The sequence below is a fragment of the Silurus aristotelis genome, assembly GCF_946808225.1.
Source record: "Silurus aristotelis genome assembly, chromosome: 7".
NCBI lineage: Eukaryota > Metazoa > Chordata > Actinopteri > Siluriformes > Siluridae > Silurus > Silurus aristotelis.
In genome coordinates this window covers 13,253,416-13,280,273 of record NC_139580.1, presented here as the reverse complement: position 1 = coordinate 13,280,273, position 26,858 = coordinate 13,253,416, and the positions used below count along the sequence as shown (strand labels likewise).

Here is a 26,858-nt window from a genome sequence, read left to right as displayed (position 1 = left end):
CTCTCCTTTTCCCTTTTCTTTTTCCTTCTCAGAGTGCTACAGAATGGCCTGGAAGTGGAGAGGTTGAGATTGCGGAACTTCTTTCACTACTATCACTCTAAAAGAGGCATGTGGAACTCCCAAATAAAAAAGAGCTCAAAAGGCTAACGCACATCCCATACATATTTAAATACAAAAGCGAAAGACTTCACTTTAACTAATGTGTTATCCTGAGCGGTCCCATGTCCTCTGACTTTTATGAACCTTGCAGGAGGGATACACACATGGACACAGCCTGGCTACCTTTGTGTATGCACTTCAGTCCTACCCAAGAGCACCACTGGACTCTTCTTTGTGCGTTATCAGTGTGTGTGAAGGTGTGTGAGATTCTTTCTATGTAAGGAGAGGAATTTTCTTATACTTGAAGTAACCATGATTGAACAATTTTTACAAAAAGTGAAGGTACCTGCAGCTAAAACAAGCTGCCTAAAGAAAGCGCTCTGCACCAGTGGCTAGTGCGCCGTAATGATATCAAGTTCAATTTCAGGAGAAATTATAGAGAAGTTGCTTGATGTGTGCCTCATCATGCTGTATAATATGAAGGTAACTGTGTAGAAGCTTAGCACTGTGGGTAGATACGACCTCTACGGGTATAAGAGGTTTTTTAAGCTACAGCACTGATTCCTGTTAAAGTGCAGACTAATGTTTATGTATTCCTTGATCTGTATTCACATCCTAATATCTGCCAGCAGAGGGTGACACTGAAATCCTAAAAGAAATGAATGAGTATATATGTAGTGGACAGGATAAAGCTTATATGCTTATGTGTAAAGAGTAGAAATGGAAGCTGGAGTGTTTCAGCTTGCCACCCATTTATATTTGATACAGAGAGGGGAAGTGGTAACTCACTGGTTAAGACATTGGCTATTAGGAGGTCCAATGATTTTGTTGTGAGTTCAAATCCCAGCACTGCCAAGCTGCCACTTCTGGGTACTGAAGTAAGGTCCTTAACCCTCAACTGCTTAGTTGTATAAATAGTATAGTTATAAGTCACTCTGGAAATGGTTGTCTGCCAAATGGCATGCAAAAAATGTAGCATTGGCAAAAACCCAACACTTTTGTCACATGACATATCACTTTACCGTATCCGGATAAGTCAGTTACTCGTCTTTCTGCATGACTATTTATCCTGCAGGAAAATATCACATTTGATCATAATTCAAACCAAGATTTAAGCAAACCAGCTGCCAGGAATGCACCTACTTTTTATCTACATTTTTATTTGAAAAATATAATAATAATAAATTAATATATTATCAACGTCTGATGAAAAAGCATTCCATATTGTTATGTTAATTACATGGAATGCATTTTTACCTGTTTGTACCCAAACAGTATTCCATATACTGTAAAATGATGCCACTTCTTGTTCTGGGAGCGGTGTTTAAATGTGAAATCAGTTTATTTTAATTCAGATCATGGTGCCATTTTTAATAGTAAACCATACCTGCCCAGCCTCTGACACCCCAGAATCTGTAAGTAAGGTTTAAATAAATCATAGATTTCAACCATTATCATCCAACATCAGAATTAAGACACATTACTTGGCATTTCATGCTTTTTTCACTACTAAACTAGTATTCTGACTTGTAAGCCTAGGCAGCAGATGCATGTATGGTTTTTAATTAGCAATGAACTACATCTCTTACTATACCTTTACATATGGCATGTAACAGCACATCCAATACATTTTATCTAGCTGTTGATCAAATTTGTCCAAAAACCATCTCATCAAACACGAGGCGTGTTCGATTTCACCATAAATGATTCACACATTAACACACACTTTAAAACATGTGCTCATGCATGTTTTTTCTGGGCGGTGGAAGTCAAATACACAGTGACCTGAGATCAGGATTGGACTTGTGTAGATGTGGGAAGGGTCAAAAACATTTCCACTTTACTTTATTGTATTTGGCAGGCAATGTATCCAGAGTGTTGTGGAATCGCTAGTAAAAACACATCATCATGCTAGTTCTGTATACCAGGGATTAAGAGTAGCATCAATCTCAATACCCTGCTGCAGAGGCTAATAACAGTATGACAAAACCCGAAACAAGGAAAGTACTCCAGCCAGCCACTAGAGAGCACCAGAGACACGCTGTCCACCACATATACAGTCATTCATTATAATGCAGTACTGTTGTAAATGGCTAACCAGGTTTCCTTCTCCTGAATACACTGAATAGTTTAGAAATCCTGCTAACTCTTATTTAAACTGAAGATTGAAACTGCTGAAAATCTGCCATAGCATTTCATTTATTTGTATTTTTTGTTTGTCAAATTACTTACAATTTGTCCTGAAAAAAACAACAACAACAACAACAACATAGACTTCGAGTTCTCAGATGCAAATATGCACACTGGCTTGTGTTGAGAGACAGCCTAAAGCTCTTGTATAGCTATAGATCATTTTACAGTGAGCTGTTACTGTAGTCTAGAGACTTTCCAGTGGGCAAATTCTGTCTTCTCCCATGTGTGCCTTTTCTTTTTGTTGTTTTCTTGGCTGAAGGTAGTAAACTGGAATTGATGTGTTTTAATGGATTTCTATCTGATTATATAATAATCCAAAATTCTGTCGTAATATTTCAATGTGGGTCAGGGTTTCACAAGAAATGTCACTGGAATTGTATGGCAGCTGTATGCAAAGGTGACACTGATACAGAGTTTTATGCCCTATATTTCTGAAGTAATGCAGTATTTACACTGACAGGAATGACTCAGGTGCTAAAGATGTGTGGAACCGATCAGCACATTTTCCACTTTGTGTCATTCCATAACATGTTATATTACAGCTAACTCTGTTTACACGCTGCTGGTACGCTGTTTGTTGGCAAAGAAAGCCACAAACTGTACATTGAAAGCTGTCTTTTTTTCATTCATTAAAGCTTTCTTTGTGCCCTATCTTAATGAATGAGTCCTGCAATCCTGCAGTTTTAGAAATCAGAGGAAGAGACCGAATCATTTTGAATTCAAACAGGGATCTATATTTCGAAATAATTTCTGTGAAATTGTTGTGTAGATAAATTTAAGAATGTATTGTATTATTTTCATTTTCAGCTTTTTGGTTATTTTTTTTGAAAGAATAAAGTTTTATGCTGAACTCTCATATTGGCTTTTTATCTGTGATATTTAAGTATTTCAGATTTACGCTTTTCACAACATCTCCAGCAGAGGGTGCTCTGTGTTTTTCTTACCAAAAGCTCATAAATTTCCAAAGTAAGTTCTCTTCACCCCTACAGGAAAAAAATATGTAGTCAAACCCTGTGATCTTCGCAACTGGATATGCCCCATTAGATTAGGATTACAAATACTGTAGGTTTTCCATAACGATTCTGAACGTTACATGAGACTAAGCATGACTTAATCAGAGTAATTAATCTCTCCTCCCTCAGAGAACATTCTGGGCAATAAAAAAAAAGTTTTAATCCTTCCTAGTGGAATAGTATGACTTTGTTCATGTTTCATATTTGGCAGTAGTGCATTAGTCACACATCATTTGCCAATGCTCGAGCTACTTTCCTCTTACACATGCTGTCTTGGAATAGTTGAAGCTGCTCTTGTTATAAAGCCTCTGAAAGCTTTTATTCTGAAAACAAATTAAAATACAATTTAATTGAACTAATGATATGGCCCAGTTTAGTAAGAAAAACATCTGGGGCACAATTACAATACGTGGAAGATCATTTATTCACATAGATATTTACTTTTGCCAAAAATCACTACAAAACAATACAAAGTTGACTCCTGACTCATCATTATTATCTTCTGATTAAATGTTTCTTTCCTGATGGGAATGACCATGTACAGGATGACCACGCCTCCTATCACATGGCACAAGGGCTCATTAAAAAGTTTAATATGGGTGAAATGATCTAAATCATATGGTGTGGGCATTACTGTTACATATAAATTAATTGAACACCTACAGAATATTTTGGACAGATGTTTTAGGCAGCGCTTTTTTTAGACACTTTATGTAGATTTTTTCTTTAATTTGCCGTGTCTAATTGGTATTTACATGTAGATATGCGAGTATAAAACAAAGTCACGTCAAGCCAATGTGTGTTGTTTTTTTTTTGGTTTTTTTTTTATTCCACTGTATAGTGTGTATACACTGGTACACAAAAGCATTTCTCTGTGACCAGTACGCAGTATGCAACAGTACAAAAGATTACATAATGCAAACACACAACAATGAGATAAAAGTGCAGGACAAGAAATACACAGTAATTATTGATGAGTAACTATTGAGGACTCCAGTAATGTGGCAGCAGTAAGTGTTTGAATATAAACATAATTACCAATTTTAAAATCAATGCTAATATATCTTTTAATAAAAAATATTTGAACTATGTTTATAGTTAGCGTTCCTGGCTGAAAGGGTTTTTTCTGCGATTGCGATATTTGATCATGCTGTCTTCATGGAATGACAATCAGCTGACTTCCTTGGTGTTTAAACAACAACCACAATGATTTCAGTTCCCACGGTTTGTTTGCATTCCAGAAAATAATGGAAGGGTTCTTAGGCCTATGTTTGTGTTTCCTTTGAAATCACACTCTGTTAGACATTTAGAGGCAGTAATGGCTATATTGCCAAACGAAGGGTGTTAAACTGAATTAACAGACTGAGCTCCACTTAAATATGACAAACACCTGAATACAGCATGGACCTCCAGAGGCAGTTGACTGAGAGTTTGGAGTGAGTGTGACCATGATCTCATCCTTGTCTTTGTTGTGGTTGTCTGTGTGTGTGTGTGTGTGTGTGTGTGTGTGTGTGTGTGTGTGTGTGTGTGTGTGTGTGTGTGTGTGTGTATGTGTGTGTATGTACTGTCAGTTTGCTCGCTTTCATTCCACATGCTGGTCTGTAATGAATTTGATGTAACACATAGTGTAATAGTTGGATTGAGCTACAGTGAGATCCGCCCATGCTTATCCTGGCTTTTTGACTGAAACACAAACTCACAGCTAGTTAGGGCATGTCCGTATCAGCTGCCAGATGTTTTGTTTTGCCAAGTCATAACTGGTCTGGATCTTCTTCAGTATAAAAGAAAACATGGAGCCCACTAAATGACTCTAATAGCTGTGTAATTGCAAAGAAACTATACATGCAAATCAAGTGTACACTTGAGTATCTTGACAGTTTAAATACTCGCTCTCTTTCTCTCTCTTTCTCTCTCTCTCTCTCTCTCTCTCTCTCTCTCTCTCTCTCTCTCTTTTTCTTTCTCTTTCTCTCTCTCTTTTGCTCTGATTCTAGTCTAAACCTGTTGATTTTACTATTTCATAGGAAAGAAATTCTACTGCTTCACACAGAGACGATTCTGTCACTGCTGCCAAGATCAGTTTTGGTAAAAAATGTCATATACAGTGAGATATAGATTGTGGAGGAGCCATATATTTATTTGTGTCTTTTATAGTTGTGACAATGTAAGAGTAAAGCCATTCAGGTGCCAAGAAAACATGAAGAATGCAATAATCAATAGCACAGTGGAGGTAATACTTTACTTACCCCAAAGGTAATTATTTTTCAGTAAATACCAACTGTTTCATTGCTCGTATTTAACCCAGGATGGTACCGATAACAATTTTTTAACACTTTTAAAGTATCATATTTTAATTGCATTAAATGCTGTGGAACATTCGTAAAAAACAAGTAAATTACTTTTATGTTTTGCAATACAGCATCCAGAGGTGGGAAGGAATAAAGTACAAATACTCCATTACTGTATTTAAGTAGATTTTTCTGGTATCAGTATTTTATTTCACTATTTATTTTTCTAACTTTTTACTTTCGCTCATTACATTTTCACACAAATATCTGTACTTTCTACTTCTTACATTATCAAACCAGGCGTGTTACTTCACTTTTAATCTATTTAGTGACATGATCAATATTTTTTCTTTCCATTGTGCTCCAAAGTTTGCAGCTCATCAACCTGTTTATTGTAATTGTGTGGCTTTTTTCATTTACCACTGGTGTATTATTACCTGGCTTTCACACACCACAGAGGTCTGGTTTAGCTTAGCTTTAGTTTAGTTTAGCTAGTTTACGAAGCTAACAATAGGCCAGGCAGAAGGCAACAAAAAGTATGGGGTTAACGTGAATGAGACAGAGGGAGTCAGTGATGGAAACATGACTGAGAACAGACACATTCATAATCATCATCCTCTTCTCTCTGCTTGTGTTCTTTATGGTGGTTGTTCAGCCTGGATACATTCATTAGGTAACAACATTTTAAATTATATATTATCAATATATTATTATGACCTGATGTCCAGTTACCAATGTGACACTTTACCCCATTTTGAGTCTGGTTCCTCTGAGGGTTTCTTTCTCATGACATCTAAGGGAGTTTTTCCTTGCCACAGTCGCCATGGCAATGCTCATCAGGGATAAACACACATCATTCACCTTCACTAATTTCTGTAAAGCTGCTTCGAGACGATGTCTGTTGTCTGAAAGAAACTTGACTTTACACTGAAACAGGTAATAGTAATGGCTACTTTTTACTTAAGTTCATGTCAGGGCCCAAACTTCTTTACTTTAACTTGAGTTAAAATGTATAGTCAATACTTCACCTTTGAGTCTTTTAAAACATGAGTATCTGTACTTCTACTTGAGTGAAGGATGTGTGTACTTTTGCCACCTCTGACAGCTACTAAAAAAACAATAACAAGTCTCTTTTCATTCTTTGTTGGTACTAACAGACATTTATTTACTTGTCAGTTTATAGTTGCATGTTTGCTGTTTGTGTGCAGTTACTCAAGAAATAGAGACAGTGTATACAATGGGACCTAAATCAGCTCTGTAAAATAAAATCTGGGTCCTCTGTAATGAAGCGGTGTGTTTGTATGCAAATGAAAGCGAAGAGTGGGAATGGGTAAAAACGCTCGCGTTGATTAGATTAGATTAGATTAGATTAGATTAGATTAGATTAGATTAGATCAGATCAGATTAGACTCTGGCGAGACTGGAAAACTTTTCCTGGAAGGAGGGACATGAGAAAAGTTTGGCCTGGCTGCTGACGTATTCAAGATTCGTTGATCTGATTGGTCGAGTCTCGGCTCGTGTATTGCTCACTCAGTCAGTCTCACGCGTGTTTCCTTCAGTTCAGGTCAGGAGCTGGTGATCAGAGGAGGTGTGTCAGTGAGACAAGAGACATAAGAGACGTATAAGGGCATGATGTCACCGTCTTCTTCCCTCATTCCTGACTGGACATGAGTTTTTAATGGATGTTTTAAATGTAGTTTTGTTTGGCTTTGAGAGGCGGAATCCCGAGACGAGACTTTGTTCGTGCGGAAAAGTGAACGGACGAGTTTGACATGTGAGCAGGTTTGGTGTTGTTTGGTTTAGAGATTTGCGCCATTAGCACTAAGTGGTGTTAAGTGCGACTTTCCTCCACTTCAAAAGCGAGTCGCGGATGTTACCGTTTCGTGAGAACCAGTGAAACTTACTGGGCTGAAGAGTTTCGCTGTTTTGTCGAGTTTGAGCCGAAGACCATGGCAGGAGGAAGCAGTTCAGCCATGAAGACTTTAGAGGAACTGACTCTGGATTCGGGTTATGGAGCCGGAGATTCGTGCAAATCTCTCAGTCTGTCCTCTAGCAGGTCCAACTCTCAGGCGCTGACGAGCGCACCGCACCGCGGCAACTGGTGGTACTTTTCCGGCTCCATGAACAGCCGGAACAACAGCTGGGACACGGTGAACACGGCACTGAACGAGGACCCCGAGGACATCTTCTCTAAGTGCCCCCGCTTACCGGAGCTCGAGGAGTTCCCATGGACCGAGGAGGACGTGGGTAAGGTGCTGCGCCGTGTGGCCGGGGAGAGCGCGGTGTTCTCGCACGAGGCCGTGCGGAGGCTGTCGGTGCTGATGCGCCGCGCGCTGGTCCGCATCGCTCGCGAGGCGCAGCGGCTCAGCGTCATGCATTGCCGCTGCACGCGCTTCGTGGTGCAGAGCGCCATCCGGCTGGTACTGAGCTGGGCGCTGGCGGAGCACTGCGTGGCGGCTACGGTCAGGGCCGTCTCCATGTACGACATGAGCACCGGCGAGCTCCTGCGCAAGGGCAAGTCCGCGCGCTGTGGCCTCGTGCTGTCCGTGGGCCGCTTCTTCCGCTGGATGGTGGACACGCGGGTGTCGGTGCGCGTGCACGAATACGCGGCGATCGGCCTGAGCGCGTGCGTCGAGGCGCTCGTGGAGGAGGTGGGCGCGCGCGTGATGCTGGCCGAGCGGCCACACGGTGCGTGCGGGGACGCCGCGGCCACAGCGACACGCATCACTGCGGAGACCCTGGACGGAGTCGTTAACAATGACGCCGAGCTGTGGGGAGTCCTGCAGCCCTACGAACATCTCATATGTGGGAAAAACGCGAACGGTGAGCCACATTCAACATCACTCGTAACTTCAAAACGTATACATGCGCATGCATAAATATATGTGCACTTATACCATATGCAGTTACTGAATTGTGTTAAGCTTTCCCTTGTTTTCCATATAACATTGTTGGTGAATCATTCTTAAAACAGCAAACATGAGAGTGTGTTTTGTGCTGGTATGAGTGAACCGAAAAGACAAATACAATACAAACTACATTTTCGACATTCAGAAAATGATGACCTTATTCTTTCGATGCTGAATGGAGGCTGATACCTTTATTCATTTGTTCCATATATGCACAGTACAATTTTTTCTTTTTCGGAAACTGGGGTTCATAGTGCAGGGTCTACTATTATACAGTTCTCCAGGAGCAGATAGAGTTAAGGACCTTTCTCAAGGGCTTAAAATTGGCAGCTTGGTGATGCTGGGGGCTTAGAAACAGAAAATCTACACTTGAACCTGAAGACTGAGAAGACATACACAGTGCATAGCAGCAGACGCGTCGGTAATTGTAGAGCTACAAAGTGCACCTATATGATAGGTAAGTGTATATGTAGAAACCTGTACTCCCAGTGAACGGCTCTGATAACTATCCTGAGATGCTTTAAAAGAAAGATAAAAGGTAACGCCGCACTGATGACAGGTCCCACTCTCTTCACACAGACTCGTGCAGACTTGCTCATTTCCAGCTGTAGGTCCACTTCCCATCTTCCCACATGGCAGAGTGCAGTTAACATGTGTCAGTGTTTTTTTTTCCTTTCCTGCATGGACTTTCTCAGGCACACAATAGTGCTTTGTTTCCATTTTAGGCTGCATAAGCTTACCTTTCTGTACAAGGAAAGAAAGCAAACCCAGATTGTCTGTGTTAGTGTGTATATGTGAAGGTGGTTAGACCATGAGGTCAACATAATGATGTATTATATAAAAAAAAAAACAAGCTGGCATGGGGTCAGTGAAAGATCTGGGCTTCGTTCTGGAAGTATTTGAGGGATTTGTGTTAGCTTTTGTGCAGTAGTTCAGAATAAAGTCCTTATTGGCATGAACAGTGCAGGTCTCACACACTGCTTTACTGTTATGCTGGCTATAGTCATCTTAGACCCATCTGCAAACTGCATTGAAAGATCAATGCTATTAGCTTGGCTTAGTCCGTAAAGTGCTGAACACACACACACACACACACACACACACACACACACACACACACACACACACACACACACACACACACACCTTCCATTGTGATCAATGAACATCCATTTTACTCATCAACGGTGCTCCTCAAAGTAAAGTTAAAGCTTCTAGAAAGCAGTTTTAAAGTCAGAATCTTCCTGGTAATAACACATTCATTTCACATTCATTTGAATAGAGCTCACAAGCTGCCGTGACCTGCTCTTGGTTTGACCACGGTCTTTGAGATTTTTATTAGTGCCAGAGATTTTTATTTATGCTGTCATATTTACTGATTCCACTTCCAGCAACATCCTTGCTGCAGTTTTTCATTTGGATTGTTCTTTCACTAGAACGGGGCACCACTCTCGTTTTCACTCCTCTCTCATGTATGTACCACATCTGGAAATGTTTAAGACAGAACTAACTTTTCAGACTCCAGGCTTGCTATCCCCCCGCCCCCTCTCCAGCTCAACCTCTTTTATATTTAACGAAGTTTCTCCTTTTCTGGAGCAATTTAGCAGGAACACGCAATGTTAACAAGGATTCATGTGGACCAGCCTGCACCATTTCAGATTGTATCCCAGAGATTTTATCTCTGCTCTATATTCAGAGATAATTGCTCTTGATGTTTATGGTAGTACTGAGTGAACTGGGCTCATCTATTGATCTATCGGTTTGAAGCAAAGGATATTATTGCATTATTCATATGTGAGAATGGCTTTATATATCGGGGTTTTAAAGCCCTGCTGACGAAAGATCGTGAACTTTGCTTCTCATCTGTGGCATAAGAATGTCTGGCAGTTCTCTCGCTTCATGGCCTGACTGAAGGAAAAACCCAGGCTCCTAAAAATACATTTCCAGGCCTGGATTATTGTTGAATATGGCTATGTGAAAAAAAAGCAGCTCTGTGCACTTGTGTTTTGGACACGGGGTCGGATTTTTTATATAGCTGCGGATCTGAGATGGCAGAGACAACTAAAGCACCAATTTGCACGGCCAATGGCACTGTTTACACATTTCCTGTCCAAGCCGAGCTGAAGTCCCAGCTGTTTAAGCAGCACAGGCCACTAATGGCCACGGAGCTGAAACAACACCGACCAAGATAGCCGCGCATTAGATTAGAGTTTGTATGTTGTGATATGGCAATTTTTAAAGCATGCCAGACTTTTTTAAAAAAAATCCATTCCAGAGTGTTTGTTTACTGTTACTCTAGTGTATGATATCATGTGTTCTTATCTTTTTGGTCCCCTCCCTTTTGGGAGTTATTTGATGGTGTATCAGAACAGGGTTTCATTTGCAGAGTGTGGGTGGATACATGAGGCAGCACACGTCCATCTCTACTTGTCTAAAATAGAACATCTGGACAAAGAGAAACAAAAAGAGCAAGCTCATTTTGCTGTGTTTCAGCACCAAAGTGTCTTGTTATTCCCTTAAATTCCAGGTTTATTACTCACTTATTTGTCTCAGATCCCACAGTGAAACTAGGAATGTGTTTGTAGGTTCTAGTGAAATGGAAATCTTGACCTATTCGTGAACTTAAGAAGTTATACTGTATAGTAAAAGCATTTAATGTGGTAATTATATCTAAAGTAATGAAAACTAATAATGGGAACTGTCTCTGTGTCCCAGACTGGTGCGTTTGTGTGTGCTCAGTTCCTGCATCACCAGTGTGGAATTTCCAAGTTAGTGATTCAATTCAGTTGTGATTCTTTTCAGACACACTTCTTGTTTTTGGTGCTCTGGTGAAATCTGAAGACATCTTGTGAACATGCCAGAGAAGGTCCAGCTGCCAGAATGTGGCCTGCACGTGGCGTCTGGACTCTGCCCTAATGCAACTCTCTGCCCATGCTATTCAGCTTTTTTCCAATTCCAGTACTTTGCCTATCTCTGTGACAGCCCAGACAGGAAGCCAGAGCCAGGGTGGAATGATGACCAACAATGGCACACTTGAGAGTCTGATCTCAGAGCAAGTCTTTTTCTCTTTTTTTCGTGTTCCATGGAAAAAAAAAAAAAAAGATAGTTCAATAGGGGTCCCTTTTTGTGTAGTTTCCTCCAGGCTCATATTTCATGGAAGAAACATTCGGGAGAGTGGCAATCCCAATTTACAGATGGGTGACAGTTTACAGTTGAGGGAATTTGATGGATATTGTTTTAAGATGTTTGGACACTAGAATGCATCATGGATTTGATTCTGCAATTTTTAGAATTGAACTGATAAAAACATTTCTTCAGTTTCCTCAGTTGGTGATGTATTAATGGTGGTAGGGAACATAATAAAAAAATTAATAAACCCACATAAAATCTCCCATAGGCATTTAACTGAGCTGAGATCTGGTCACTGTGGAAGGTATAGAACCCAATTTACATCCTTTTCATCGTCATCAAACCATGCAGTGAGTGCTCATGCCCTGTGGATGGGGGCAGTTTCATCCTGGATGAATGATAAAGACATGACAAAACTCTGAGTATATGTTTAACATGTTTTTAATTATAGCTTGAATGGTCAAAATCAGCACAATTTTAATGCTGTACTTTAAGCAATGTTTTGACTGCCAACAAACATGGCATTTCATTTTTCACACTTTTGGCTCCTTTTAGCATGACCCAGCAGAACTTTTATACTCTCCTGTTATTAACCAGCTCCCAGCACAGATGAATTATTGTCATCCGTAAATAGCGATTTCCGACTGTAGCCTGAACTTTTGAATTGCTTGAACCAGGGGGTGCTTGCACAAAGCAAAAGCAGATTGCCTAACACAGATATCCTCAATGTAATTGCCTCTTGCTGGGTGTTTTTTTATTACAATCTGCATTCTTTTTTTTTGAGACACAGCAATTGTGAAATAGTCTATTTTCAGTGGTGCAGTTGTGAAATAGTCTGTTTTCAAATGTGTTCACAGAAATCACACTCAGAATCTCTTCCTTATTTTTTGCAATCTCAAGCGTCTTTAGAAAATGTCTTAATAATGGCTCTGTATGTAATGTTGTCTCTCTGCTTCAAGGGAAACTCTGGACTGTCAAATGCACCAGAATCACAGAACAGCAAAAAAATAAAAATAAAATGCATACACTAAATATACAGTGTCATTTACAGCATTTAAATCCACAAATGCACAAAGCCTCAGAGCCATAAAATATGCTGGGTTGAACAAGATACTGGCTTCGTAAAGCAATAATCACACTCCAAAGTCCATTTGTCTAAATGTCTTTTGTTCATTTTTCCTTTTAAAATGACGAGGTTCCTAGAGACAAATGAATCTGAATGAAAGTTTAATGAAGACAGCAGTGTGTCAGCACTTAAGGCTTTCTTCCTTCTAATGGGATGGGCATTGTTTCTCCTGTAAGTCTTGTCGTCTCTGTATGGCTCTCGGTAGAAATGCCCATGGAGAGTGAGATTTCCAGAAGCCTTGCTTTAGACTGCACAGGCTACAACATTCTCAATCCATGTTCATTCTAAGCACACAGATGGCACGCTTTACAGACAATGTGACAGGATCTGCTAGACTTTGGCCCTGAAAAAGTGTGAGATTGAGATGAATGAGCACACAGATGCTCTCAGCCAGACTGCTGGTGTGTGTAACTGATGTCTATATATTTGGTCTATTAAGTCTCATAAATCAAAGAGTTTTTTTCCTTTATGAATTTGATGTTTACTGAAATAATATATTGGAATGTGATGGCTGGGATACTTTGTTGCGAATTTTTTTTCTTATGAAAAGCAAGTAAACAAAGTACCAGTGCCTTTTGTGGAAAGCCTTTGACTTCTTTTTAGTCTGTTACAGGATCTTATTCAAGAAAACAGTGCAGATCTTGTGAACAATTCTTATTAATAAAGGTGCAGAGAAATGACTAAAGACTGAAGAGTTCTTATAAATTTAAAAAGTATTGTATGTGAAGTCAGGCACTGATGTCTGGTGAGGAGGCTGGAGGCACAGTCAGCATTCCAGTTCAGACCAAAGGTGTTCAGTAGTGTTGGGTTTAGGGTTAATCCTGGCACACTATATCTTCATGATGCGATAATATGGGTGTGATAATCAGATTTTCATGGTCTTCTGGTTGTTTCATGTTCTTCTGTGTCTTTGTGTTTTTGGAAATCATATATATATATGTATATCAGTGGTGGGCGGTCAGGGCCAGCAAAGCCTTCTCTACTGGCCTAAACACTAACAGAAGCACTGACCTACATTTACAACATAAATTCTAATATTTGTTCTATGAAATTGTATTAATTTATTCCCAACAGTTTATTCTCTTCATTTCCTAGCGTTTCTCTTGGCTGCACTGTGTATGTGGATGTCAGATTTCAGCCTCTATGTGCTGCCATGTCGGTCTAATCTGTAAAGGGCCTGCAAAGTCAATACTGCTGACTCTTTGGCAATAGAGAATATTAGCAACGGGTCTGTTTCTTTAACCAATCAGATTTTATATTCGCCTCACAGGGCTAGCTAGCTGGCCCGGAATAGCGTCAGCATTTTTCCGTCCTCTGATTGGTTGGTCGTTGGTGCTGCACACATTAATACATCTGAGTTAGACTTTTTTATGCCTATGGAGGAAGAGAAATTGATTTGGTCTCGGACATACTTAAAATGCATTTTGAAGAAGAAAAAAATCGTGAGGAGGTCGGCCAACCCCGAAGCTAGCTAGCTTGTCTCAGCCCGGGAAAAAGTTTCACCACTTCCAGACCAGTGAATACGAGCGGTACCACTGGATTACAGCCTCTGAGGAGCGGTGCAAATTATGAGTCTGCATCTCTGGTGAGTAGGTTGTATTTTATGAACATGTTTATGTTTTTGTCATGTTATTAGACAAATATTGATTCAACTGCTCCAGATGATGTAGGTGCACAGTAGCGGTTGTAGTGTAAAGGTTTGGAGTCTTAACTGGGTTTCTTGCTTTAGGAAAAAGGTATTCACCCTCCATATGTGAAATGCCTCTCTCTCTGTAATGCCACGCATGTATGTGTGTGTGTGTGTCAACCCCCGATAAGTCGCAGGTCGGAACTCGTAGCTAGAAAAATTTGCGGGTTCTCATTGGAATCTAACTAACAGCAAGCTTCAGATTATTTTAAAATTTGCGGGAATCCTCAGCGGGGCCGAATGTTCAGGAACGTTAGGAATTATATTTGAAACTATCTTTTCACTAACAAATTTCATAAAAAGTTTACAACACATTATTGATTTAAAGTGACAATGTCTAGATGAATTCACTAAAGTACCATAGTGGCTGCATCCAAAGCTCACAGATTTTCGGATTTCAAGGGGGGTCTTAGAACATAACCCCCGCGAGTTTGGGGGACCACTGTGTGTATGTATATATATATATGATGCAACTTTGGGTCAGAGCCTTATAGCTTGGTTTTTCTGCAGATTGATACTGAGCTGGTGGGAAATGTCTGCAGACGAGGCTTGTTTGGGAGTTTTTTAGACTGCACACACAGACAAAACAATCTGCCAATCTGAAAAATACAAACAGAACTGTTCTACTTTCTATATCCGACTTATTTCGGTTTTAGGGCCCCCAGTCCTAATGCCATTGTGCTGGCAGACCTGCATTCCCACATTCTCCCGCTTTGATGTGGAAGTCTGTGAGTAATTTATATCTGCACATTTGCATTAGAGAAGTCGAGGCATGTTTTGTCTGTGCCATCAGCGGAGATGAACTGGATGGTCTGGATCATTTTCTCCAAGGCCTGGAAACGATGAAAAAGACGATTGGTTCTGAAAGAGCTGAAGCAGGATCTCCTTTAAAGACAACCTGAAATCAAAATGAATTTTGATTCAAATGTTGTGGTTTATATAGTACACAGCTCATGAGTGTCTTTCCCAATTGAAAGACATACTACACTCCTTATCAAAAAATGGGAAAAATCTTTTATTGTCTTAACAACAGCTGAAGCCTTCAGTGCCACCATTTGCTTGTTTACTTTTGCTGCAGTGGGGAAACTTCTAATAGTCATATATGTAAAGGTAAAATGATGATAATGATTGAAATAGTTGATTTAATATTAACACAATTGTGCTTGTGTGCTGTCCTAGGAACATAATCCATGACAGGAAGGCAGGATGCAGGACAAATGAACGAATGAGCAGCGTTACAGTTATGTTACTGTTACTACCCCAATATGGATTATTCTCTTATAACAGCGTGTCTCACAGAGTTTTATTCCTCTTACACCACAGTGATTGGTCAAAAATTGCACTTCAATACAATTTATTAATGAATAACACTTCATGCTTTTCAACTCTTTAAAATGTATCTATGAAATGTCAATGAAACAAGTAAATTCCTGTTTTCGCTTGCAATATAACAGCTATAAACACACTTCCTTACCACCTTCGCCTCTCTCTTTTTCGTAGTTCATAAGACAAAAGTCTCAGCAACAACAGAGTAAAATGTAGTGACAGTTGCAATATTCTGACACTGGATACTCTTGTTTATACACATAATAAACATACAAGTAAAGAAAACGTTATAATATTAGTCACTTGACATAATAATAACACATTTCTAAATGATAATAATTAGGTTTTGATTATGTCATGTCCCTGTGTCTGATTTAAAGGTATAGAAATTATAACATACTAAAACAAGCTCATTAATAATAATGTTTCATGTAAATTACAGTATTTCTGTCACAGTTGTACTATTGAATATCATCAAGCTATCATCAAATGAGAATGCTGAGTAGCTCACTTTTTATAAAAACGCATAAATGCATAAAACCAAAGTTTCATCCATGATTTTGCAACAATATCCTACACAATCTCCTGTTTTTCACACAAAAATGGCAAACTTTCATACTATAATACTCTGTTATGATTTATTGTTATCTTTCTTAGTTGATTGATTTTTGTTGTGTAAATCAAAGCAACTTCTTCCTAGAAATCTGTGCATATTTAACCTTACATTATCATCCCATTTATATTGATTCATTACTGATCAATACAATTGTCTAAATACACCGTCAGCCTAACCTTTGACCCCTTGGAGCATGCGTATGCTGTAAGAAGCCTGCCTGGTAGTCTTATAGTTAATAAGAGCACCTGCTATGAAGTCGAGTTGTGTGTTTAGAGCTACTGCGTTGAAGATAACCGTCTAAGCGTCGCTCGTCTGCAACCGGCAGCAATTACTACTCACACTAAAGATGGAATGCACATGTGGCAAGGACATGTGCTTTGTATAAACATGGCCTGAGCAGTTATTCTAAGAGCTCAAGCCTAATCCGTCTAGTGCGCTTTCATTTACGGTAATTTGTGGTGTCATTAAATCTTTTCTCAGTCACAGAGCACAAAAAGAAGTTTTGATATGTCCTTTGTCTCCTTCACACACACACACTGCTGATACAGATCTAGTTTATCATTATACAAGTCATGTGTGTTTTGTGTATGGATTGCTTTGTTCTCAGCCTGGAGGCTAATTGGTCAAGGGGGTTGGAGACAAAGATGTGTGACTGGACACTTTTGTCCTCAGTGACTAGAACATACTGTCTTTGCAGCTAGATCCATTTGAAAGCCGTTACATCTGCCCTGTCGCTCATAATAGGGGTTTAGACTTAATAGCGGCCATCTGTAAGTAAAACTCAGGCAAAGACAAAGCCGCCATTATGATCTCGCCTTAATTAACTCAGTGTCGTTAAACTAAAGCAAAACTTTATAAGTGAATCAAGCTGTGAGTTTGTTACTTATTCACACTTTGGCTTGCCACGTGTGACACAGCAGTTTGTCATGGGAGTTTGCGGGTGAAGTAACCGGGAGAAGGACACCGGAAATGTTCCAGACAGCCATCGCACGCAATTGGGTAAAGGGAAAGTTTGTGATTTGTGGCAATTTGTGATATCCTGACTTATTGTGTTTCATAGCATGATTCAGAAACTACATATTAATCACTAGGTGAGGAATAAAACACAATGCTGTGATAGGAAAACTAGCTGTGACATTAACTTTCATTGTTACCCCCAAATTGACTGAGAAAATCTCATTGTGATGCTGATGATGCTTCTTTTTTGTTGTTGTTGTTGTTGTTGAAAACAGCATGGTTTAAATCTGCTTACAGTTACATTTAATGTTGCGGAACATCAATGAAACAGACGAGTACTTATACGTATTATCCTAGCTACAAACTTTACCTTCTCATTACCTCAAGCCTCTTTTTCAGTTTTTCTCGAAGCTTGTAAGACCTTAAAGGTAAATTATATTTATTGTAGGAAAAACAGCACTATATAAACAACAATTTTATAATTTATTTGCAAAAACATGAGCAAATGGTGCTATGTCCAAGCTATACTTTTTAAATAAATAAAAAACAGCACGGCTACTTAAACAATAGATCCGACCATTGGGAATTGTGCAGCTAACGGTAATTTATAATCCCTAATGATTCTTCATCACTCAGAAGAAACTGTTAAACACTTTTCATGTCAGAGAGTGTTTCAAGAACAAAAAAGTGTGTGTAGTGAGCAGGACCCAGTGATGGTTCCTGATGGTTGAACAGGTTAATTCTATAACTTTCATTAGTAGTCATTTCAAAATAAAATATTGAAAATAAAATACATCCTTATGAATAACAACTGTGATTTACATCATTTGCGATTCATTGTGTCCTTTCCTCATTTTCTTGTGAAAGTAACTGGTTTAATTTTCACTTCTCATTAACATTCATAGGCCAGTTTATTGGAAGAAATACATTGGCACTTAGGTGTTTAACAGGGTATGGGTTTAGCTGGTATATATTCATTCTCCTGCTCCTACACTACAAAGCGTCAGTCCGTAAATAACTCTAATCGAGGTGTGACCAGAACAAAACCATGTGGATCACCGACATGTGGATTGTTTTACCAGCACCTGTTGCTGTGTACTATACGTATTTCCCTTTAAAATACTGAAGTAACAGTTAAGTGAGGCAAAGCATTGATACGGATGACTGGTAATTGTACTAATTATACTACATTCCACATCTAATTATCACACCCAGTTTTCACAGTGGAAATAATTGTGGTGGCATGCACTAATGAATGGGGTTTAGTCTTTCCTTGTGCAGGTGCTTGGTATATTATTATATAATATTGTTTTGTGCACTATCATGATCTATGTTCTTTGCCATGTGTTTTATTTCTCTGTCTCTCACATGCAAAAACAGTATTTAAGTCTGAGAAAAGCCTCTCTACTAAGCATTTCTCATCCTGGTGAAACTCCATGAAGCACAGAAGTGTTGCCAAACCTAAACCTCAGCCTCTGTCCATATACAAGTCTTGAATTGCCATCATCTCAGAGAGCGAGGCTGTAACAGCTGGAAGACCAAATTGGGTCTTTATCGAGATTGACATGGAGCCCGAGTTTATTGCATATTGCATTAATGCATAATTCTTTTTCTTTTTTTTAGAGTTTTTTTTTTCTTTTTTTACAGCAATTGATAGAATTTATTTAATAGGTGTGAAATGCTGAGACACCTAAGAGTCTTACTATGGGTTTAATGACATAGTAGAGTGTATTGGTAGAGGGAATTGTAAAAAATCTAATTGTTTCCTTAACAGAGGGGAAATTAATTACTACCATTCATGTAACAGAGTCTGAATCAGTGCTACTTCTTTGTAAAAGAACGGCAGCAATAGTTTTGTAATACGCACTTGGAGTAAGCAGTAAAATTGATGGGTGCAGTGTGCTGAGATTTTGCAACTAAGGCAGAGCATCCAAAACTCTTCTGTCCTGGCCTGAAACACACATCCGAATGTTCCCCGTGTGAGTGTACCGGAGATCTTGGTTAGTGGTTCATGGACGGAGTGACCACAAGGAGACTTTAACATGGGAAAGCAGAGACAAGAAGAACTTTTGGAGTGTTTTTCTGTAGCAAAATGATTTGGGAAGCAATCCTTCAACACCGAAGTAGGGGAAAAATAAACTGTCCTTGTTCTCTGAAGCCAAGCTGAGAATTCCTGTAGATAATTCTCATGCATTTGCAGATTTTGTACCAGTTAGTGGGTCCCAACGCTGTCAGTCTGGCTGTCAGAATACCTACCTCCTCCCGAAATAGTGGTGAGAGAAAAACAATTATCACCTCCCTACGCTGCAAATTCAATGGAGGAAAGCATGACGCACATGAGATGCTGAAACTTGCTCATTCTTTCACACTGCCTCATTATCACAGTATACTGCCATGGAATAAAATAAAATTCTTTCATGCAAATGCTAAGCCGACTTATTATGAGAATTATTTCAAGCAAAAATAGGATGATGTTGGACCCCATTCTTGTTAAAAAAACAAAACAAAACAGACTTCAAGGAATTGTAAGAGAGCAAGGACACTCAGTTGTTTGAAATCAGTAGACACCAGGCTGTGCTTGTGGTTCTATACGGAGAAGTCTGGTGTTTATTTAAGAGCGGGGAGTCCACTGCTAATGGGAGGGTGTCTGGCTATGCCGTCCTGTGAGGACACTGACAAGGCAATGAAGACAAATTTGACCCTGAGAACTGGCTGTATGCACAGGAGCTGGTGGTGAGGATAATAGATGGATGTCACATATCCATTTTTAGTTTTGTTTGGGTGGTGGTCTGAAAGCCACAGGAAGAACTGCATGTAGCATTTGCCGTGCAATCAGGGAAGTAGAAACACCTTGAAACGTTTAGCCATTCGAAGATGTTACTCTTTTCTTCTCATGAAAAATGGCAGTTAAATATCTTCAGAGAGAATCTTAATTTTAAACAGTAGCAATCTGTCATCCATTATTTAGTCACCATTGCACGTTTGCCTGAGAAAGAATAAAAAATGTTTGACCTTTTCCTCAACCAGCACTGGTCAGGAAATGCCTACATTACAGTCAACTTAAAATGTCTAAATATCTCAGGATTTCACAGGCCTGTGTGTCTCCATGAGGCCTGCTTTTAAAGTGTTTTTGAGAGGGCAGATGGAGAGGTTTTTTAGGTGAAGCACCGAGCAGTCCCTCCCTAATTCCTTTTTTTTTTTTTTTTTTTGCTTTTTCCATCTGGTCTGCATGTCTGAATAGGGTTCCTGTGGGTGGTCCCTGGGGCTGCTGGGCCAAAGGCTTCCTGTTGCCTTCAGGCCTGCTGCTTGCTGTTATTCCCTGATGCACTGTGCCTTTGGGGTGAAAAGGGTTGACGGATGCTACATTGTTCTGTGATCAATAGGCCATTTTTTTTTTTATGTTATGGATCTTATCCATAATCTTTAATATCCACAATTTTTTCTTCCCCCTCTTTGTTTCAAACCAGTTTGCACTGGTCTGATCCTCTCTAGAGAGTTTCTGTGCTGCCAATGCATCTTTGAAGGGGTGTGGTTGGGTGCTGGAATCTGAATGACAGTGTTGTGTTTACACTGAGGGGGAAGGGGAGGGACATGTGGATGGGACTCTGTTCATAGTTGTTTGTGTTTTAAAGAAAAGTTTTTAAGGCACCTGTACTTAAACAGCAGCTGAGTCCATGGGGGAGGGACAACGAAAAACTCAGTGATGCAAACAATGCCTTGTAGCGTTGTGGAATTCTGGGACAGGTGTCTCTTTCCTCAAGAGGAAGACATTCAAACAGGCAGTTAATAGGCCTGACTGGGATGTTTGCATGGCTCATTTTCCTTCCTGGAGTAAAAAAAAGAGAAACAGAAGCAGGATTCTGTCCCTTGTGCAGACATGCCCTCTAGATCTTGATCAGCATGGCATCTAAATAATGTTTGTCCTGAAAGTCCTCCTGTAGGGACATGCTATTGAGATTCAAGTAGACTGGCATATTGACAGTAGAATTCAGACTAAGCTGAATTTGTTACAGTTGGTCATTATACTCTAATTCCCGGTTGAAAGAAATGCTAATAGCTAAAGGATTTGAGATCAGGAATGGGGTTAAGCTCAAAGTAAACATTTCCACTGGCAGTGAGGTGATCATTCATTGATAATTGTTCTACTCAGCATTTCCAGCATAATTAAAGTATTTGGATGTCTCAATAGAAATTGAACATGTTGTCTGAATTAGAAAAACCCACATTTAGAGGCTAGTGCTGAACACATGTCTGGTGTGGCACACAGGGGAAAATAACGCTGAGTAAAAAGTGGGGTGGGCTACAACAAAGAAGCTTTTGTTCCTCCAGAGTCCTCAAGCTCTCTATTTCCTACTGATGACTGCAGAGGCGTAAGGGAGATTGGGTGTCTCATGAAGGTGTGAGGGTTAAAGGTCATGAAGCAGTGTTTTTCACATCTGTATGCTTCTGTAACCTGAGGGTTGGAAACCATGATACCATGTTTGAGTCAATGTGTCATGGTCGGAGGTGTTTATCTTTTCCTTTTAGAAAAAAAATGTCAATGTGCATGGAACCCTTAAACAATTCTATCTGAATTATTAGTAAGGATTTGCCAATTTACTCGGATGATCTCTGAGTAGAGATTTATTAAAGCATAATTTTATGGGTGTCAAGCAGGTAAAAGTATTAATAGGATGCAAGGAAATCATTTGGGGGAAGAAAGGGTCTTTGTAATTACAGGCAGTATATTAAACAGAGAATAATTGGCTTGGGTATTACAGACACAGTGCCAGGAAAGTGGGGTTTGGGACATTGCCTTCTACTAGGTTTCCACTATAGAATAAAGGCTAGACACGCCAACAATTCTTGGAAATCAGTATTTCAGCAGTCATTTCTCAATACCGGTATAATCGTTTGATCATTTGGAGATTTCTCTTAACTTTTATATATTCAGTTATTCATTAAAATTCTGTCATTGTGAAATCTTTTGTTGCATGAATTAGCAGCTCCTCTAATGTACAGTTTAGTGTCTATGCTGCTTGTTTTTGTCAAAATGGGAGAAAACTGTGGTTTGGGTAATAGAAATCAGGATGTAGATTTGGATTCGGAATGAGTAAGCCAGATGCAATAGTGGCCAGAAAACCTCGGATCAAAGATGTGGAAGAAACGGAGAGGAAGCAGACTCAAAAGAGACCTCGTTCTGGGTTCTGGTTTAACTGTTTCTAAATCACTACAGCATACAGTTGTAGAGCAGTAAAGTTATACAATATTAACTGTGCTGAAAGTATGATCACACTGTGAATACAGTCCTAGGGGGAGCATAGAACGGTCTTTCTGATTACAGCAGTTTGTAAAGATGTGTCTTGGGCTTGAAGTGTTTTAGAAAAGAGCAAAAACAGCAGAACCTGTTCTGTGTCACTGGAAATTGACCGTATGAGCTAAAATAGAGGAAACAATAAAGATGCTGTTTGACTCACAAGTTAAGGTGGGGAAAAAACACGCCAGATTCAATTAATGCTATTTTATTGAGGTTGTTTTCAGACACTCCTCTTTTATACTCTACACATAGAAGAAACACATACATGTCCCTATGCTCAGTTTCTATCTGAGGCTGTGGTATTGGTTGGTCAGCACTGCCTTAACCCCATCACTCAGAACCCACTGAACAGCGGTGCAATTGTGGCCGTCTTCATTTAACGGGCACGATATGCTCCAGGGGTGACTAGCTCAGTGTTCTCAACCCAGCGTGCTACATCTCACACAGTGTAGGGTGGCTGGTGGATGTTTTCCTTCACAGCTGATCTGAGGCCAGTTTGTGGTTTCTCTCCTAATTGTAAAGGTTACGTAGTGGAGAAGGGAAGCTGGGCTTCAATTCAAACAAAAAGGTCCTTCTGTCCTGAGAGAGGAAAAAGCGAGCAAATATTCCCACCACACTAAAAGTTAAAAAGACCCATACAAACACCAGTACACCAGAGCTTTCAATCAGCACATACGGTGTGTAATTTACGGTGTTACGGTGTTATTACGGTGTAATCATACGGTGTTACATTTCTCACTAACCTGTACAAAAGCTGCTTGTTTCCAAAGACGTGCAAGTTATGATGGTTGTAGTTTGACATTTCATATTTACTCAAATCTCAAAAGAGTCGACATTTTAGGTTATAAATCATGCTTTGTGTTCACGTGATGACTAATTGAATCAGACATATTGTGTGTATTATGTGTATTAAGTAATGCCATTTCTTGTTTTATGATGACCTGTAGCTTTGTTTTTATAATACATACAGTTAAACAAAAGATATTGGAAGATGATCACATTTAAAACACAGAATAGCCTTTAAAATGAACCAAAGAAAATCCTGTTTCCATGTTTTTATATTTTCATAAACATTTTTATAAACTTCATCTTTGTTTTTAAAAAGACACATTTGAGGGTACAGGTAAAATTTCCCCGACTTATTTTCAATTGAGTTTTATTTCCACTGTGCTTTTAACAGAGGACCTTGTGACAAAGCAGCTATATACATATTACATTTCTAATTTTAAACTAAACTAAAAGCAATCCAGAGGTGATGTTGGAGATGACCATCATCACCAAAGTTTTAATTATAGTCCACTGAGGTGCTGTAGAACGTTGAGCAGAACCTTTCCGGTCATCACTCAAGTCTTTACTATGATTAATTAGTGTGAAGGGCACTTGTGAAGAGAGCAGAACCTGCTGGCTGACTTGCTGATGATAAGGGCTGCACTCATTAAGTCGAGCTAGATAAACACTGTTTTATTTTTACCTCCTGCTAAAAGGCCCACCACCTCACCTACGGCCACAGTTGTTCATTTTAAAGTTATCACTTGACATTCCTGCTTGGCTGTAAATGAGCCTCTTGTCGCTATCTTTGATTGGAGAGTTGAAGAGGGTGTAAGCACTCAGTTGCCTTCTCTTATTGCTTTGGAGGGCCTGTCTATCAGTGATCATGTTCCAGTTTAAAACAGCAGGGTGTTAGCATATGCATTAGTAAACAGCTCAAAATCAGGTGCTTTCGGATGCCCGTGGATTGGGCTACATGTCAGAATGATGGTCAGCATCTGAAGGGTGAATTACATTGTTCCTGCTGCTGATGTGGGAGGAGATCATGGACGGGTGTCTTATTCATGATCTGAATAATCAGTTTCATAAAGACAGGTCCTGTGTGACAGATCAGGCTGTGAGGCGTTTGGGCTTGGCCTAATAAATGAACAATTTTATTTTCACACACAGGCAGGTGGCTTTCTGAAAAAAAAAAACCCCAACAACAATCAGATTTAAGTGCTGAGTGGCCTCCTGGGTCTTACAGGAGCAAGACCTTGCACTTAACACCCACTGATACATTCAGGAACAAGAGGCACATGTTAGACCAAACATAACACTCCTGCCAGACTAATTACACACCAAGAATGCACAGTGTACAGCATGTGGTGTGAGTGATTGCTAAGACAGCAAGCCAGGGTACTGTAAAACAAAAAACAAACAAAAAAAGGGACCTTAAATAAGTATTACAGGACACAAACATTCTCATTTTCTATGCTAAAAACATTTGGGTTTTGGGTTCTTTTTTTTGTGAAAATCGAATTCAAAAACAATCGGCAATGTTGAGAGGGACCAAAGAGTTAATATCTGCTGGTTTGTTTTTGTCACAAACAGTAAGCAGGGTATGGGAAAAGCAGACAGCAGGGAGGGTGTGGACTCACGGGAGATGCTCTCTATTACTGGATGTTCCAAAGATATTCATCCTGCCAGCAAGCTTACAGAGCAAACAGTGAGAAGGTTTTTTTTAATGATATTCTTTTTTAAGGCACTGTGACAAATTTAAGCTGCTTCTAAGATCAGTTTTGGAGACTTTTACTTGTGTAATGCAAGTAAGGGGTAAAATAAAATGAAGGTAAGTAGTTTGAAGGTAAATAATGAACAATAGGTTAATGTCATACAGCCCAATATGGAAGTTAGTTAATCTTAAACTTTTTTGTTACCATCGATAAGGTTCTAATAACAGCACATCCTAAACTGAATAATGCCCTTTTATACCACAAAATTGAGAATTAACATTGTTAATTAACATGCACAAACATGCACATTTGATTTCTGTTTAGTTACTTAGTTACGCAACATCTATCACCTATTTTATCTCCTCATAGGATGTGCTTGCATCCTATGTGTTTTTTATATTTTAAAAAATTGCATTTCCAAAGTGATTCTCAGTAGTTGGGTTTTTTTTGTGAACTATCCTATTATATACAATTAATCAACACTTTTTAACCAATCAGATTTAACAATTCAACAGCACTGCATGTAATTCTATGGTCAATCTGTTTAGGTGGTGCTTCTACAGTGTAAATGTATTAGGAACATTTGCAGTTAGATTTCACTAGTTTGTCACACATGTGTCACCCACATGTTATTTTTCTGGTTTAATACAGAGCCTTGAATGTTCTATTCATTTTATGGCAGTAGCATTAACACAGATTCAGTACTTAACTGAATGAATAATAATGTTGCTGTAAGCTGAGTCTTTTGAGAATATAGTGTTTGTGTATATAGGAAGGATCTGAGGCCAGGACAAGGTTGTGTATAGGCCATAAAGGAAACCATTCCATTGTAAAATAAGTGAATAGAAGCAAATACCTAGGCAATGTTCTCTCCGCTTGTAGACACACAGTTAAAGGTCATACCCTGCGCAACTATACAAATTGGTCATGGGTTGATTTTCATGCTGGCCCTGGTGACCACACAGATTCTGATCTTTTGTAAAAGCTCTACTACTAATTGAATCTCTGTGTGTATGGACTTCGCCAATGTGCTTTTAATTGAGGCAGTGTGTTTCTCATTAACAGTTGTGTAAACTGCAAGAGAAAGGCATTTTATACCCTCACACTTGATATGTGCTATTTTAATGTTTCTATATACAGCTATTCTGAAGAAACACAATGTTATTAATAGGACATGACACATTTTCTCAAGCAGTATAAAGCATTGTACTGTATATATATATATATATATATATATATATATATATATATATATATATATATATATATATATATATATATATATATATATATATATATAGCATTAGACTGATCATTACACATTATTAACAATTATACATTTTTTTTAACTTCCAACTGTATAAATAAATGTTTGTTACAGGTTTTATTTTTTAGATATAACTTTTAGCAAGGATATTTATTAAATAAGATCAGATATTTGGTTAGTGAGGAATAAAAGCGCTGTCAGATGCTTTTTTTAAATCTGTTAATTTTTGCACTTAAATGTCATGGAATGTCAAAAGGACAAGTTAGTTCCTGTTATCACTCACATCAACAAATACATTGTGAAGTCAATTAGAAAAAAAAAGGGATACAGTGAAGCATAAAAGCCTCTATTCTTAAACCTTTTGAAGAATTTTGTGCTGTGTTATAAAACCAATTATTAATACAAAGTATGGAACTTTGTTATGGAACAGTTCAAACAGTTCAAAAATCGGTTTATTTACGACTTTCCAAGA

General features: G+C 39.0%; 2 protein-coding genes across 2 annotated transcripts in view; both read left to right on the top strand.

The window, feature by feature from the left end:
* The window catches only part of b4galnt4a (beta-1,4-N-acetyl-galactosaminyl transferase 4a), a 139,767-nt gene extending 136,619 nt beyond the window's left edge, over window positions 1-3,148 (top strand). The window contains exon 20 of the mRNA XM_083545822.1: window positions 33-3,148. Coding sequence (XP_083401948.1) covers window positions 33-147 — 115 coding nt within the window. The 3' untranslated portion in view covers window positions 148-3,148. The remainder of the gene's footprint in view (window positions 1-32) is intronic.
* Window positions 3,149-6,794: 3,646 nt separating this feature from the next.
* The window catches only part of abtb2b (ankyrin repeat and BTB (POZ) domain containing 2b), a 47,504-nt gene continuing 27,440 nt past the window's right edge, over window positions 6,795-26,858 (top strand). The window contains exon 1 of the mRNA XM_083545823.1: window positions 6,795-8,413. Within this exon, the coding sequence (XP_083401949.1) occupies window positions 7,540-8,413 (874 nt within the window). The 5' untranslated portion in view covers window positions 6,795-7,539. The remainder of the gene's footprint in view (window positions 8,414-26,858) is intronic.